This window comes from Carassius gibelio, chromosome B25 (genome assembly GCF_023724105.1).
Source record: "Carassius gibelio isolate Cgi1373 ecotype wild population from Czech Republic chromosome B25, carGib1.2-hapl.c, whole genome shotgun sequence".
In the NCBI taxonomy this organism is placed as follows: Eukaryota; Metazoa; Chordata; class Actinopteri; order Cypriniformes; family Cyprinidae; genus Carassius; species Carassius gibelio.
The window spans coordinates 6,875,260-6,889,776 of NC_068420.1; the positions used below are offsets into that span (position 1 = coordinate 6,875,260).

The 14,517-nt window shown below is 37.7% G+C and overlaps 3 protein-coding genes across 3 annotated transcripts in view; 2 read left to right on the forward strand and 1 right to left on the reverse strand.

The window, feature by feature from the left end:
• Nucleotides 1-430: 430 nt before the first annotated feature.
• Nucleotides 431-1,438, reverse strand: cdkn1cb (cyclin-dependent kinase inhibitor 1Cb). The gene is given in 2 exon segments (XM_052598307.1): nt 431-748; nt 865-1,438. Coding segments are annotated over 2 exon segments (546 nt in total). The 5' UTR covers nt 1,355-1,438; the 3' UTR covers nt 431-692.
• Nucleotides 1,439-3,218: 1,780 nt separating this feature from the next.
• On the forward strand, nt 3,219-13,740 carry ptdss2 (phosphatidylserine synthase 2). The gene is made up of 12 exons (XM_052598293.1): nt 3,219-4,053; nt 4,624-4,725; nt 6,312-6,394; nt 8,266-8,333; nt 8,418-8,552; nt 9,114-9,164; nt 9,276-9,389; nt 9,470-9,588; nt 9,670-9,784; nt 9,868-10,013; nt 11,306-11,491; nt 12,368-13,740. The coding sequence occupies exons 1-12, from the start codon at nt 3,953-3,955 to the stop codon at nt 12,525-12,527; spliced, it is 1,380 nt and encodes a 459-aa protein (XP_052454253.1). The 5' UTR covers nt 3,219-3,952; the 3' UTR covers nt 12,528-13,740.
• Nucleotides 13,741-14,259: 519 nt separating this feature from the next.
• Nucleotides 14,260-14,517, forward strand: part of LOC128014585 (L-fucose kinase) — an 18,096-nt gene continuing 17,838 nt past the window's right edge. The window contains exon 1 of the mRNA XM_052598254.1: nt 14,260-14,484. Within this exon, the coding sequence (XP_052454214.1) occupies nt 14,403-14,484 (82 nt within the window). The 5' untranslated portion in view covers nt 14,260-14,402. The remainder of the gene's footprint in view (nt 14,485-14,517) is intronic.

Here is a 14,517-nt window from a genome sequence, read left to right on the forward strand (position 1 = left end):
TTAGTTACTGTCAAAAGTAACTGCGTTACAGTAATGCGTTACTGCCCAACACTGGACAACACTCTTCAAAAAAAAGGGTTCATTGGAGTTCTATATAGAACCATAGAGTTTGCTAATCTGCTTTGAACTCCCGAACTGACTCAAATGATTCCCGAACCCGCTGTGAACTCCCGAACTCATTCAAATGATTCGCGATCCGGCTCCGAACTCCCAAACTGACTCAAATGATTCGCGAACCCGCTCCGAACTCACGAACTGACTCAAATGATTCGCGAACCCGCTGCGAACTCCCGAACTCATTCAAATGATTCGCGATGAGTGAATACTAGCCTGCTATTTTTAACTATTATATCTTTAGAATTTTTTTTTTGTGTTCCTGTAGCTCAACTGGTAGAGCACTGCGCCAGCAAGCGCAAAGTTGGGGGTTCGATTCCGGGAACACATGATATGTAAAAATTGATAGCCTGAATGCACTGTAAGTCGCTAAAGCCTCTGCTAAATGCATACATTTAATTTAAATTTAATTTTAATTTAGAAAAAGACACAAATTAGAAGAGACAAAACTTAAGTTTATATGGACACATTTATTAAAGGAACTTCTTTACAAGAATGACAAACATGGCTCAGGAATTTTAATTTGCACAGGGGAAAAAATAAATGTAAAAAATAAATAAATAACTTATTTTTTATTCCTAGTTTCCGCTTTCCTTATGAACACTGTCCGTTTTCTTTCGCTTCCCATAGAAATCTACAACAACAACAAAATCACAACATTAAATGTATTCCATTAACATTTTTTGCTCTGTTATAGGACTAGTATTTATGTTATAGAAGTGTTACTTGTCGCGTATTGTTTAACGTTACCTGTGATGCGCATATCTGTGAGCCTCTTGGTCTGGACGCGAGAGACTTTTTTGCGAGATAATTTCCTTCGGTTATACTTCATTTTCTGTTTTTTTTGTTTCAACATCTTCACTGAACGACCCACACATTTTGGGGTAACTTGTGTGATTCTTTCTGTCGTGGGCAAGTCTACAAAAGGCTGTGAAACAGCTGTGCTTTCTCTGTAAAACTGCGGACAGTCCTCCGCTCCACTTTCCTCCCATTGTAAATCCCCATCCAGCGGCTGTCCTTCTCCGAAGTTAAAGTTCCACCTCAGCTGATCTCGTTAAGATATTTCGCGAAGTTTGGACGCTAATTCTCGCCTTAGCATGTCGTGATCCACCGGTCCGAACATATTCCTGCATGTTCGAGTGCGCTTCAGTAGAGGAAGCGTCTCTGCGCCCCTCTGAGGAACAGTTTTCGGAGGGGACACTCTTTCCCTGGCGATGACGGAAAGAAGGACGGCAGACATCGTCAATAGCGGACGAAATGGGTGTGAAAAGTTACTAAAGGAAAAAAAGTCAGTGTGAATTACACACGTCGTTATAAATGGTAAAGCTCCAGATTTGGTCGTGAATTAAATCTCCTCAGATTTAAAGTCCTGCGCCTCAGCGGTGTAAAACCACAGGCTCTGCTCCTATTGGACGTCATCCCCCACCCTTTTGGCTCTGTTGTTAGACCCGCCTCTACTCGCCTGTGATTGGTTAGACCCGCATATATTCTGCTGTGATTGGTTGTGCATCGTGGCGTTGCGAAGCACCCCCCCCCCCCCCGGTTTACATTCTACCACCTGGAATAAAATAATAACATCATCTTAATTAAACAGTAATTATAATAAAAAGGTAGCCATCAAAAAGTGTTAAATGTGTAGCCTGGCATATGCAAAGCCATATACAAAAATAGTAATAATAATAATACAAAAAATAATTTAAGAGTTTGATTGGAAGAAGTAACATTTACTTCGATTTTTAAAAAAAATGTCCCTTAAAGTTGTCTAATATTTACTTTAAACACGGTCTTCAATGACAATGTTTTGTCCTAGGTAAAGATGTAACTACACTAAATTATTTTAGTATTATATTCTTATAAATAATTTACATTTTGAAACAACGTGTTTATTTCACACCATTTAAGGCATATCGTAATTTATATTTTTACCATAGATTTTGATATTTTAATATTAAAATATGGGTCTAGGACAAGCACAAAAAAAAAACTATAATATAATCACATTAAAGATTTAAGTATTTAAAAGTAGTAAAATAAATCAGTGTTTTATAATTTATATTAATATGAAATTAGAAACTTATAATAAAACAGAAAGTATAAACTTTCCAGTTCAATGTTTAATTTGAGCTTCGCATAACAAAAAGACAAGGGTTGAAATCTATAAAAATCCACCCCTGAGTCATGAGTGGGGGAAAAAAAGATACATGGTTTCTGTTCAATGGAGTTGCGCTGTGTGTCTGTGAATAGCGCAACAGCGCCCCTTTTCGTTCACAGTGTGGTATCACAAAATAAACTGAGGCATATCTAAATAAGATCAGATAAGAAGTTTATGGCCTTGTTAATTGCTGGCTTCACTCATCATATTTATATCCTGTAATCTGTATGTCTTACTGGACAAATGAGAATGAGTTGAAGTCTAACAAATACACACAAATCTTGCTCTGCAACAAGCAGATTTAACAAGGTTTATGAGAGAGACAGAGAGTAAAGGCTCAGTAATAAGTACAGTTTAGTCAAGTATGAATAAGTGAACTGAGCTCTACTGAGAGCCACTGACATGTTGAGACTGAGTGCTGTATTTGCTTTCAGAGTTGTAAACACCAATATATTTCTATACAAAAGCAGGAGATAATGTGTTCTGCATAAACAGACGGCTTACATAATGTATGGATTCAGCGTTGTCGTATTTTAGTTTTAAAGTGAAAATTTCTGATGATTATGTAAATCTTTTCACCACCACACCTAATAATCTGTCATCCTGTGTTTAAACCTGTTAGTCTTTATTTGAAAGACTGCTAGTGCGCTCATGTTTACTGTTTATATATATATATATATATATATATATATATATATATATATATATATATATATATATATATATATATATATATATATATATATACTAGTTCAATATACTTGCACCTATTTGTGTGTTACAAATGTATAAAATGCATGTACATAAACAGTAAATAATAAATGCATAGTGATGTGTTCATCGCTGATTGTGAATGTAGAACAGAGCTGTTGTGCGCATGCTTTGTTGACAAAAACAAATTTGTGACGCTGCCGGTGCGATCATAGACAGTAAGGGTGCGATAAGCGGAAATGACGCCATGCCGCGCGACCTTACGATGGTTATATGTTATGAAGCGCATGAGAGGTGCGCGTGCGCCTGCCTGCTGCACTCTGTAAAATCGTTTTATTGTCCTTCAGAGGATGGTGCGTTCGCGTTACGTTCATATATGAAGCTTGAAGAGGTCATTTTCCTGCCGGTTCTCAAAACCTCGCGTTTGTTGATCCGGTTAATGCTCTTGCGCTCCGTTACCGGGCAGTGAAGCGACGCGCAGGAGCTCACGAGGCTTACCGTGATTTTAGTAGTTTTATGTTTTAGTCCAGGTTTAAGTCTCCGCACAGCTGCGCTGGTTTAGCTAGTTCACATGAGACTTTGTTGTTTTGGGTTAGTAGCGGTTTATTCTGGTTTAACGTTAATCAGTTCAGCGCAAGTGAGTTGGGGTTTGGTTGGTTAAGATCGAGTTTTAATTTCAGGCGTGTTAGGATTAGTTTGGTTGTAAATCACAGCATGGGTATGGTGGCTTAGTGGTCAGTTTAGTTGCAGGTTAGGTTGAATCAGTTCAGCACAGGTCTGTTCAGTTTGACATGACAGGTCTGGTGGGTTCACTTCAGTTTGAGATCACAGGTGTCTGTTCAGTTTAGGTTGGAAGTCATAGATGTGTTGTGTCAGGGTAAGTTTGGGATAAGGGATAGTTGTCAGTGAAATCACAGGAGGGTTGGGGTTGGGTTAGGTTTAGATTAGACCAGGTTTAGTTTAAGTTCTGCTGTGATGGCTAAAGGCGAGTGGAAGAGGTCAGGCACCGATGATCTCCAGTTATCCGGCCGCTCTGATTGTGAAGTGTTCGATGATGGAACCAACACCTTCTTCTGGTGAGTGAATGCCACTCATTGCAGGCCAAATGTTTATGATTATGTTTATTAGCTGATTGTGTTTTTTGATTTCATTGTTTTTCTGTGGTGCGTGTGTGTAGGTAGGGATATGTTGTGTGTGTGGGTGTGTGTGATGTCCAGAGGCTGTTCAGTAGTGTTACAGCTTTGCTCGGCTTTTCTCTCTTCTGCAACCTCAGCAGAATGACACTCGATCAATTAAAGGCTTTAAGATGGACAGATGCAGATGCAACCCAGTAGTACTAATTGTTTTTCCTTTGTTGTATTTTAAGGCCTAAAGTTATGATTTGTCTAAAAAACTAACATGTATATATATTATGTATGTATGTATGTATGTTAGTTAGTTAGTTATTTGTTTTGTTTTTAATTTTCTAACAGGTATAATTGTAACAGCCATAATTGTTGAGAATAAAAACTGTGTGTGTTGAGGTGTGGTTGTGTTTATGATCAACCTGTATACCAGCTCAGCAGGTTTTGAATGTGGAAAAAATCCCAAACCAGACGTCTTTTGAATGCAAGCTCTGTGCTCTTGTTTCGTCTTTCTCTCTGTAGGAGGGCCCATACTCTGACAGTGCTGTTCATCCTGACATGTGCTCTGGTTTATGTGACACTATTGGAGGAGACGCCACATGACACTGCGTACAACACTAAAAGGTATGTGTGGCATGCAGTCCGTGTGTCCTTTTCCTTTAGCTCTGAGATCAGAATGCAGTTCACAGTGCCAACAAATGAGACCACATTTCCTCCTGAGCAGAAGCTAAAGTTAAAGTGGTCCGATGCGGACAGAAAGGCCACAGGGCTGTAGCTGGGATGGCCTTGGCAAGTGGCATGATTTCTATTGGCTAACAGGATTATGTGTGACATCAGCTGCTGATCACAAAGTCCAGCTCACAGACTGACCTGCTGTGTTTAAAAGCAGATGAACTTTATCAGAAGAAAGAGCTGTTAGTATTTCAGCATGAATACATTGTGTAGATTTATCATCAGTTCCTGCAAGTTTTGAACAAACCTTCAAGTACTGAACTTTGTGAGACGACCACCTGACACACTTAAAGCTGCAGTCGGTAACTTTTGACGCTCTAGCGGTTAATAAACAGAACTGCTTGCGTCTTGCGGAAGAACATCGTAGCTGGAACTACTTCTCTCTGTTTATGTCTATGAAGAATCACAAAGGTACTGGGTTACTCTGCCGCGGTACCCCCGAAGCAATCTAAAATAGTCTGAATATAAACACTTATTATAGGTGCACCCTAGTGATTCAGGACAAGCTAAAATACGGTTTGGAAAATGGATTCATGGTGTACTCGCTTATTATATAAATTTTTCTATGTTTTGAACTCAAACAAAGTTACTGACCGCAGCTCTGATTGTTTGTTTCTTACCGGGAGCGGTCCGTAACTGCAAATGGCAATAGGATCACTGGGAGGAGCCAGAGGAGCTTGATTTTTTTCACAGATTATCTGTCTCATATTCTACTGTCAGGACATAATGACAGGTTTAACAAATATGTAAAAAAATGTATTTTTACAAAAGTTACCTACTGCAGCTTTAAATAACAAAAGTCAGGTTTTGATTTATTTTGAACAATAGTTCATAAACCTTTAAAGACAGTACTACTGCAGGTTTGTTAATTGGTGAAATATGTTTTTGTTGAAGCCATCAGCTCTCATTATCATTGATTTCCTGGTGAGAAAAACACATTTCCCATGATTGCGAAAGTATTGCTCGCAATTTTCCTTAAAATTTGACTTTATAACTCTCAAATGCAAGTTTATGTTTCTCAATTGTTAGAAAAAAGTCAGAACATGGAGATAAACTTGCATTTGCATGAAAAAAAGTTACATGTTTGCAATTCTGAAATTATTTTTCACGATTGCGACTTTATATCTTGCAATTCTGACTTTATAACTAGCAGTTGCAAGTTTATATCACACATTTCTGAGAAAAAATAGATCCACTTTGTTGTTGGTTGAATTTATTCATGACTCTTCAAAAATACTTTTTTTTTTTTTCCTCAAAATCTCTTGGGTGAAAAATGAATAGGAAAAATACTTCTGGAACCAAGGTCATTAAAAATGAGGGCGGCCATTGTTTCTAATCATTCTTCTGTTCTATTCTATTCATTAGCATTTGACTAGCAATGTCCTAGAAACACCAAGGCAGTGAATTTTACACCGAAAGAACCACTTTCATGTTCTCCAGTGTTTGTGTTTAATCGCTGTATCTTTTGTCTTTTTCAGAGGAATTGTAGCCAGTATTCTGGTGTTCCTTTGTTTTGGAGTAACACAAGCTAAAGATGGTCCCTTCACTCGTCCTCACCCAGGTCAGACCAGTACCCTTTATTCAGAGATGATTTAACCTTCAGGTCAGCTTTGAGAGGCTGGAATTGTGAGCTCTCGAGGTGCTGTTGGGGTGGAGTGGCTAAAAGTAGTGACTTAATCATAGGTTTCAGTAATGTGACAGTCGCACAGCCATTATAAGAATAGCGCAGCTTTTCCAGTAACATGCTTTTCAGCAACTAACAGTGATACGTGACTAAACAAATACATCATTTTTCACATTGCATTACAATTGTGTGAGCTGATGCAATCATCTAAAAGTGCCTTGCAAGTCGTGTTAAAAAGACTGATTCATTTGTTGTCTGCTCGGTGAACCAGTTCATAAAAAGGATTCACAAAGTCTTTTGAGTCACTCATATATATATGTATATGTGTGTATATATGTAAATATATATTATTATTATTTTTTTATTTTGTTTCAGTGAAACGTTACAATAATTTACAATAATATTTTTATAATATTTAAACAATTATTAATAATTTTGAGTAGTAATCAGCACCCTAATACAAATAATTGTAATTTTATTGTTTTATTTCTGTATAATCATCAGAAAATACATTTTTTAAGCATATGGTAATTTAAGAAACCTTTTTTTTTTTTTTTTTTTTTTTGTGTTTGTAACTCTTTTACTATTCCAACTCAGTTTTTGTCATTAAGATAGGCCTTATATGCTGGCATAGAAATACAAATAATTAACTACTACTATTTTGTGCAGCCCAAAATCACATTAATAAAATAGCAGTTTGATTTTTTATGGGGAAAAATGGCAATGTGCATTTTGCAGCCCTATTGTGAATTTGAGTTTGGTGCTTTCTCTATAAATCATCTTTGTGTGTCTGAGAAACAAACTTTTGTAGTAGCTGCTACTTATTCATTTGTAACATAGCTAACTAATCAAAGACGTAGATTGACAGTAGTTTCACTTCTTTAAATTATGAGAAGATAAGGAATTTCTGATATATCTGAGACCGTTTCACATAAGAAACTATGAGTATACTTTCATAGCAACAGTAACTCACAACTCCTTCAAAACGCTCTCTGTTATGAGGACAGACTTGCTTTGCTGGACGAGCTGGATCGGAGTATTCAATTAATCTCTAACAGAAACCTGAAAGATGATCGAAGGTCTCCTCCTCCGGCCCTTGAGGCCTCTCAATGGCATGAGATAACCGACAAATAAAGACACAAATTATTAGTTGGACTAACTGTCACAGTGTTGCTGAGTGTCACCCAGAACGCTGTTACATTTCAATCCGGTGAAGTATGTGAGGTCCTTTTAGAACAAAAGAGGTCCTTTAGAGACCCAGATGCACACAAATAGTTGTAGTCAAAAGGGTTTCACATTCACAGTCTAAATCTCAATTCCTTAATTCAAGCATGTTAACTTTAACAAAATGGTGTTTAAGTTTATTTTTTACATTTTGATCAATTGCTTCATTATTGTATCTGATGGCTCTTGATGGCTCACAGAAACCATTAGAATAATTACTATATGTTGCTGGAAGAACAATATTTTCTGTAATCTTAAAATAGTTTTATAATACATTGCTTATAATTGTATTTTTTTTTTAGCTGAAGTTGTATTGTTATTGAGATTTAATTATAATTTGTACTATTTTAAAAGTAATATTTCTGATGATATGGAAAAGTAGACATATAATCTTAAATCAGCACATCCAAATGAAGGTGCATTTTTAATGGCTGAAGACGGTGTGATACAGAAAACTAACATTTCAATCATCCAACATAAGCGCTAGTTGTCTAGTTATTTGTATATAAGTGCATCAGTATTTTTATTGCTTTTATATGTTTAAATGAGAGTTGATGTTAATGATTATGTGTTTGTCTTTGCAGCGTACTGGCGTTTCTGGCTATGCGTTTCTGTTGTGTATGAACTCTTTCTCATCTTCATCCTGTTTCAGGTTTGTTATCTGACTTCAAAAACACAGCTTTACATATATTTTGTCCATATTGTGTCATATTGAATCTTCTGATTTGTCTTTCAGACAGTGCACGATGGCAGGCAGTTTATGAAATACATTGACCCAAAACTTGGCGTCCCTCTTCCTGAAAGAGGTTATGGCGGGAACTGCCTCATTTATGACCCCGGACATCCTACCGACCCCTTCCACAATATCTGGGTATGCATTAAAATCAATATTAATAAGCAACATTGACACTGGTAAAACAAATGCATCTGGTACAGAGAGTTGAACATATGGCTAGTCACTTAAATATCCATCTGATCATTCATCACTGATTAATTATGCGTATACAGTGTTACAGATAATGGACAGTCATTTGTGTATGACCGTAAACTCTGTAATGATGACTGTCTGACTGTACATTATCCTATGGTTTTTTCAAAATTAACCAATAGACATGAAATATCAATATAGAATTGAAATAGTAAGAGGATGCATTGTGATGTGAGAGATAAAACTAGCTGAGCCATGTAGAAACAACATGAATCAGCATTTAAGTTCTGTAATTTGATGTTTTTCCAAGTCAAACTGAATACAAAAAAAGAAAATGTTGTTTTAATATGCACTGATCAACTGTTAAGGCCAAGAACATTTATTTGAATAGACAGAGCACATTTTAATTGTATTATTATTAATTGTATTTAATACTTAAGTTTAATTTTGCAGCAGGAAAAAAATTGGGTTATTTTTTAATTAGTGTTTTTTTTTTTTTTACAGGACAAAATGGATGGATTTGTTCCTGCCCATTTTCTCGGCTGGTACATTAAGGTTGGTCAAAATCTGATCTGTGAACGCTCTACCACACGCCTAAAATCAGCAGACGGCATCAAAAAACTGAATTAGAAACAATTATTCATGTGATTCATCTCTGTGTGTCAGACGCTGGTGATCAGGGACTGGTGGATGTGTATGATCATCAGTGTGATGTTTGAGTTCCTGGAGTACAGTCTCGAACACCAGCTGCCCAACTTCTCTGAGTGCTGGTGGGACCATGTGAGTACAACACACCAAATACACCCTGTGAATCATGCAGGTGAAATAAATCCTCATGAAGTGACTCTCTCCTGCTGCAGTGGATCATGGATGTGTTGGTGTGCAACGGGTTGGGTATATACTGTGGCATGAAGACTCTCGGTTGGCTCTCCATGAAGCCGTATCAGTGGCAGGGATTGTGGAACATCCCAACATACAAGTAAAAACACGATAAACTTCTGAGAAGATGTGTCTGCTGGTCAAACACACTGAATTATGACATTCTGCAATTTTGTTTCAGGGGGAAAATAAAACGTATTGCTTTCCAGTTTACCCCGTACAATTGGGTGAAGTTTGAGTGGCGCCCCGCATCTAGCCTGCGGAGATGGCTGGCGGTGTTGGGTATTATTTTCACAGTGAGTCACATGATCAGTGCATGCATTCACTGCACAATGATTTTGAATGAATAATGATGCCATGTTCTCTCACTTATTTACAGTTCTTATTGGCGGAGCTGAATACGTTCTATTTGAAGTTTGTGTTGTGGATGCCTCCTGAACATTATCTGGTGCTTCTGCGGCTCGTCTTCTTTGTGAATGTGGGTGGAGTGTCTATGCGAGAGATCTACGACTTCATGGATGATCCGTAAGTCCAGTCTAGATCTGTTGTTTAAGTAGGCTGCTACCTTCTAAGGGGCCGTTCACATATCGCGCCTAAAACGCGTGGACAACACTAGGCGCGCAGCTTTCTCCTCCTTTCCAAAGCACTCGGGCAGAAGCGCTCCTGAGGAGTCTGCCGTTGCTAAGCAACAATGACGCGCTCTCTCTCCATGAAGACGTGGAAATTTCAGCAAAGGATAAATGGATTTGCAGCACAAAAAATCGCTTTCAGTAGCTCTGCTACTAAATTTATTTCAAAATGGCAATCCGTATACAGCTATGATCAGCTGTTCCTTCATCTTGGCTGAGCTTTCAACGTTGTTACGGGAAAGGATTGAACTGAATGTTTAGTTCTTGTCACATGACCCGCGGTGTGCTTGCGGCATTCTGAAGAGTTGAGATGTTTTTAACTCGATGCGGTGCGGGCGCCCCTGGAAAAAACGGGCGCGTAGCGCGTCGCTTCCATTATGAGCGCGCATACCGCGCGCCTACATTGGAAATAACGAACTTGAGCGCAAAAAAGACGCGATATGTGAACGGCCCCTAAAACAGTATTCTGGCTTAAAGGAATAGCTCACCCAAAAATGAAACCGTACTCCCCATCAGGGCATCCAGGATGTAGATGTGTTTGTTTCGTTCTTCCGTCACATTACATCACTTGCTCACCAATAATCCACATGATTCCAGTTCATCATTTAATGTTTTGTTAAGTGAAAAGCTTATTATAAACATGCAGATTTTTGCTTCACAAGATGTTAGCTGATGAACGAGAGTCATGTAGATTGTGATGTTTATCAGCTGTTTGGACTTTTATTCTTATGGCACCCATTCACTGGTGTTTAGTGATATAAGTTGTATAATGCTTGACCTGAGGGTGTGTAAACATTCAGCAATTTTTTTTTTTTTGGATGAATTATTCCTTTAATCTGACACAATCAGCGGTTTTGTTAACATCTGAATCCAGTGGAAAATTGACTTGCATGTCGCTGAGATAATGATTTGATGCTACAAGTACATGCTATGCACATTTATTGTGTGAAAGTTAATTTGTTTAAAATCAGTTTCCCCTAATTCTGCCTTCAATTTTGGAAGTCCTTCACAAATAAACAGCTGTGTTTTTAAAGATTTTTGTTGTTTGGAGTGTTTTTTGTTGTAATGTTATTGGGGCCTAAAAATATGACCTAGTTCGGCAGCTCACTAGGAACTGTTATTTTTTTTTTTTCTGTGCTGCCATACATTTATTGTGTGTTTGTATCTAATGTTTCATTTGGATTCTAGGAAATTCCATAAAAAGTTGGGCCAGCAAGCGTGGATTGTGACGACCATCACTGTTACAGAGTTTCTGATCGTGGTCAAATATGATCCCAAAACCATCATGCTGCCGATCCCCTTCTTTATCACACAGTGCTGGATACTCGGAATCGTCCTCGTCCTCATTTGGACCTTGTGGCGGTTCTTCATCCAGTAATAAACCTGCAAATCATTTCCAGAAGCACAATAGGAAAATAGAATATTTTTTAGTTTTTTAGGGCTTGATGATAAATCTCTGCATCACGGTTTGTGGATCGATTCTGATATTTTCAGAATGCATCTAGATTCTCTCTGGAATCAATTGTGAGATTAGTTTTCCTAAAATGAGATAAGTTTTTCTCAAATGCTCACGAAGCAGAACCTTTGTGTGTTCGGCATGTAAGTGGTTAAATGTTCTTGCACCTTAGTTTTTATGACTTTAACTGACTGATTAATGTAAACACAACCCATAATGAACACTCTTGTAATTTGCTTCAACTTTGTTCCAGCTGTGTGAATGATTATTTTGTGTTTAAGTGATGTGTATAGCAGGAACTGGAAGCATGCAGAGTTTCTAAATCACACAGTGCCATCTGCTGTTCATAACTAAGCTCAGGATCGAATCAACAGAGAATTGGGATGCATTTGGAAAATCCCAGAATCCATGCAGAATAATTTCTCCATTCGCGATGCATCGATTTATTGTCCCAGCCCTAATTATTAATTTAAAAAATGTTAATTCCTTGCACAAAATATAATTTTCAAGCTTATTATGCAAGAATAGTGTGTCAATGTGCGTGTATGCATGTGAGTGTGAATATAATTTGCAAGTTTTAATTTTTTTAATTGATATACACACATTTTATATATGCATATAGATGTATTTATTTAATTGTCAGAATCATGAAGGCATCCTGAAAAATTGCAGATGCATTATTATTTGCTGCAAAAACAATTTGTTAGTGGGGGATATATTTTAATGAAAGAATTAGAGAGTGATTAAATGTCTTGACTGACATGTTAACTAAACCTATTGTTCTGTGTTGACAGTGACATCACGCTCCGATACAAAGAAACACGCCGGCGCAGACAGGAAGGGTCTTCAGAGCGGGACAGAGCACCTGGACACACTGACGGCAGCAATTTAGCCACATCAGGCCGTAGCAGACTAAACGGCAGCATGGACGCGGTCCGACACAGGAAGCCATGAATCCATTCTGCCACACACAAACAACCAATGTGCACTACACATCGCCACTGGACACACGTTTGTGTTTATAATCCTAATTAGATCATACCAACGCTCATGGTGTCTGTCAAGCGGCATCCAGAGAGATGATGCCATCATTTCCTGTCCCTGCGGAGAGAGTTGTTGTGTATATTTAGGATCAATATGACTTTGTATCTGTTACATAGGTGAGGCTTTTAGGGTTCGGGGTTCACTGTCCCTCTGGTTTTGGGTTTATTGATCGGTGCCATGCAGGAAGGCACATTTCGATGCAGAACACTAAGCAGTGAACTAACAGTAGGGGAAGTGCACATACAGCCATTTATTAATAGAACTATTGATTTTAAGTTGCATTTAGCAGGTAGGAACACAAGAAACATCCTACTTGAGCTATAACACTATATTTAAAAAACTAAGAGAATGTTATTATTTAACCGGCTGTTTCCTTCTGCTATGCTTAGGATGTTAAAGGAAGTTAGCATGCCTATAACACAAGCACCTCACACAAGGACAATCCTTCTGACCTGTTAAACACTGGTCAGTGCCATGACTGGACCAAAATCAAAGACCTTTAATTTCCGTTTGCATGTGTGAATGTGTGAGTGAGACCATAGTGGCCAAAACATTCATCATGCTGATGCTGTTGTTATTTCTGCAGGGAAACCACAGACAGAAACTTAGTGTTTTGGGCTTGATGAATAAAAAAAAAAATTAATCCGGAAGTCATCCCAAAGTTTATGCTTTAAATGTATTGGGCCCTTCGTGTATCTGGTCACAGTGAGTGGGTTGTGTGTTGTTGTATCGTGGTAGTGCGTCTGTATTTGGATAATGTGCAAGTCCAAAAATGGCCTGATCTGATTTATTAAATGCCATTATAATCTTACTGTGAATGTAAACGTCTAGCACTAGTTTGACTTCAGCGCTAATGCCTCAGCTGTTCCCGTTTTGTTTCATGCTACTGATGGTTTTTAGGGTTCGCTTTGATTTAACTATGTGGGGAAAATTAAAATCGCAGTATATGTTCTCGTCCGATTGATCAGGATTCTCTCTCTCTCTGAAATCTATGTGGGACCATTTGATGACCTGTCTGCCTCTGCTTATAGTGGTTCATGTAAACATGTTACATAGAAATTAACAACCGAGTTCATATTTTATAATGTTTTCAATAAATAAAAAAGGACTTCTTCCTCTTTAACTGTCTTTTTAATTTATGAAATGAATGTTACATTCATTTTGGCTGTTTTTAGGAAAATGGCAAATGTAAAGTGAGCTTATTTGATTCAAAGCACAAGCAGATTTGATATATTGTTATATTTGGTATTATTTATTGAGTATATATATACTCAAATTGATTTATGCATGCATGCTATACTATGCTATAATCAAGAGCGAAACTTACTTTGTAATCAAAAGACAAACTTTTTACTGTTAATTTTTTAATTTTCCATAGTTTGAAACTAATTTCCAAGAAAAATGATTCAGGTAAGAAATCTTTAGTTCTCTTCCTAAAATAGCTTTTTACCACCTTTTTTTTATTTTTATTATCGTTTAGATTTATTTACCCCAAGTCAATCATATTATTAGGCATTGCTAACATTTTATTCGTTGCTATCCATATAACCATATCCATGTCAATATTATTTAAACTAGACTACATTTAAACTACATTTCCCAGCGCACCGTGCCTGTAGTCATATTGTAGTCCGGAAGTGTTGTGTTCACTTTTTTGGGGTCGAAGAGCACGAATGGAGTAATCCTTTGACAGATGGCGAATAAATCGGATCCGGGCGCTGTTCGCTTCTGCTTTTTGCACGCGCGCGGTTGATGGTCACAGAATAAGAAATAAAGCACGCCAGGATGGCAGATCAACGACTGCTGAAGTGGACAGTTATCGTGCTCACATGTCAACATAGAGACAGTGTTTATGCCTTCCAGAGAGGTGAGTTCATCATTATTCTCATCGTATGCCTGT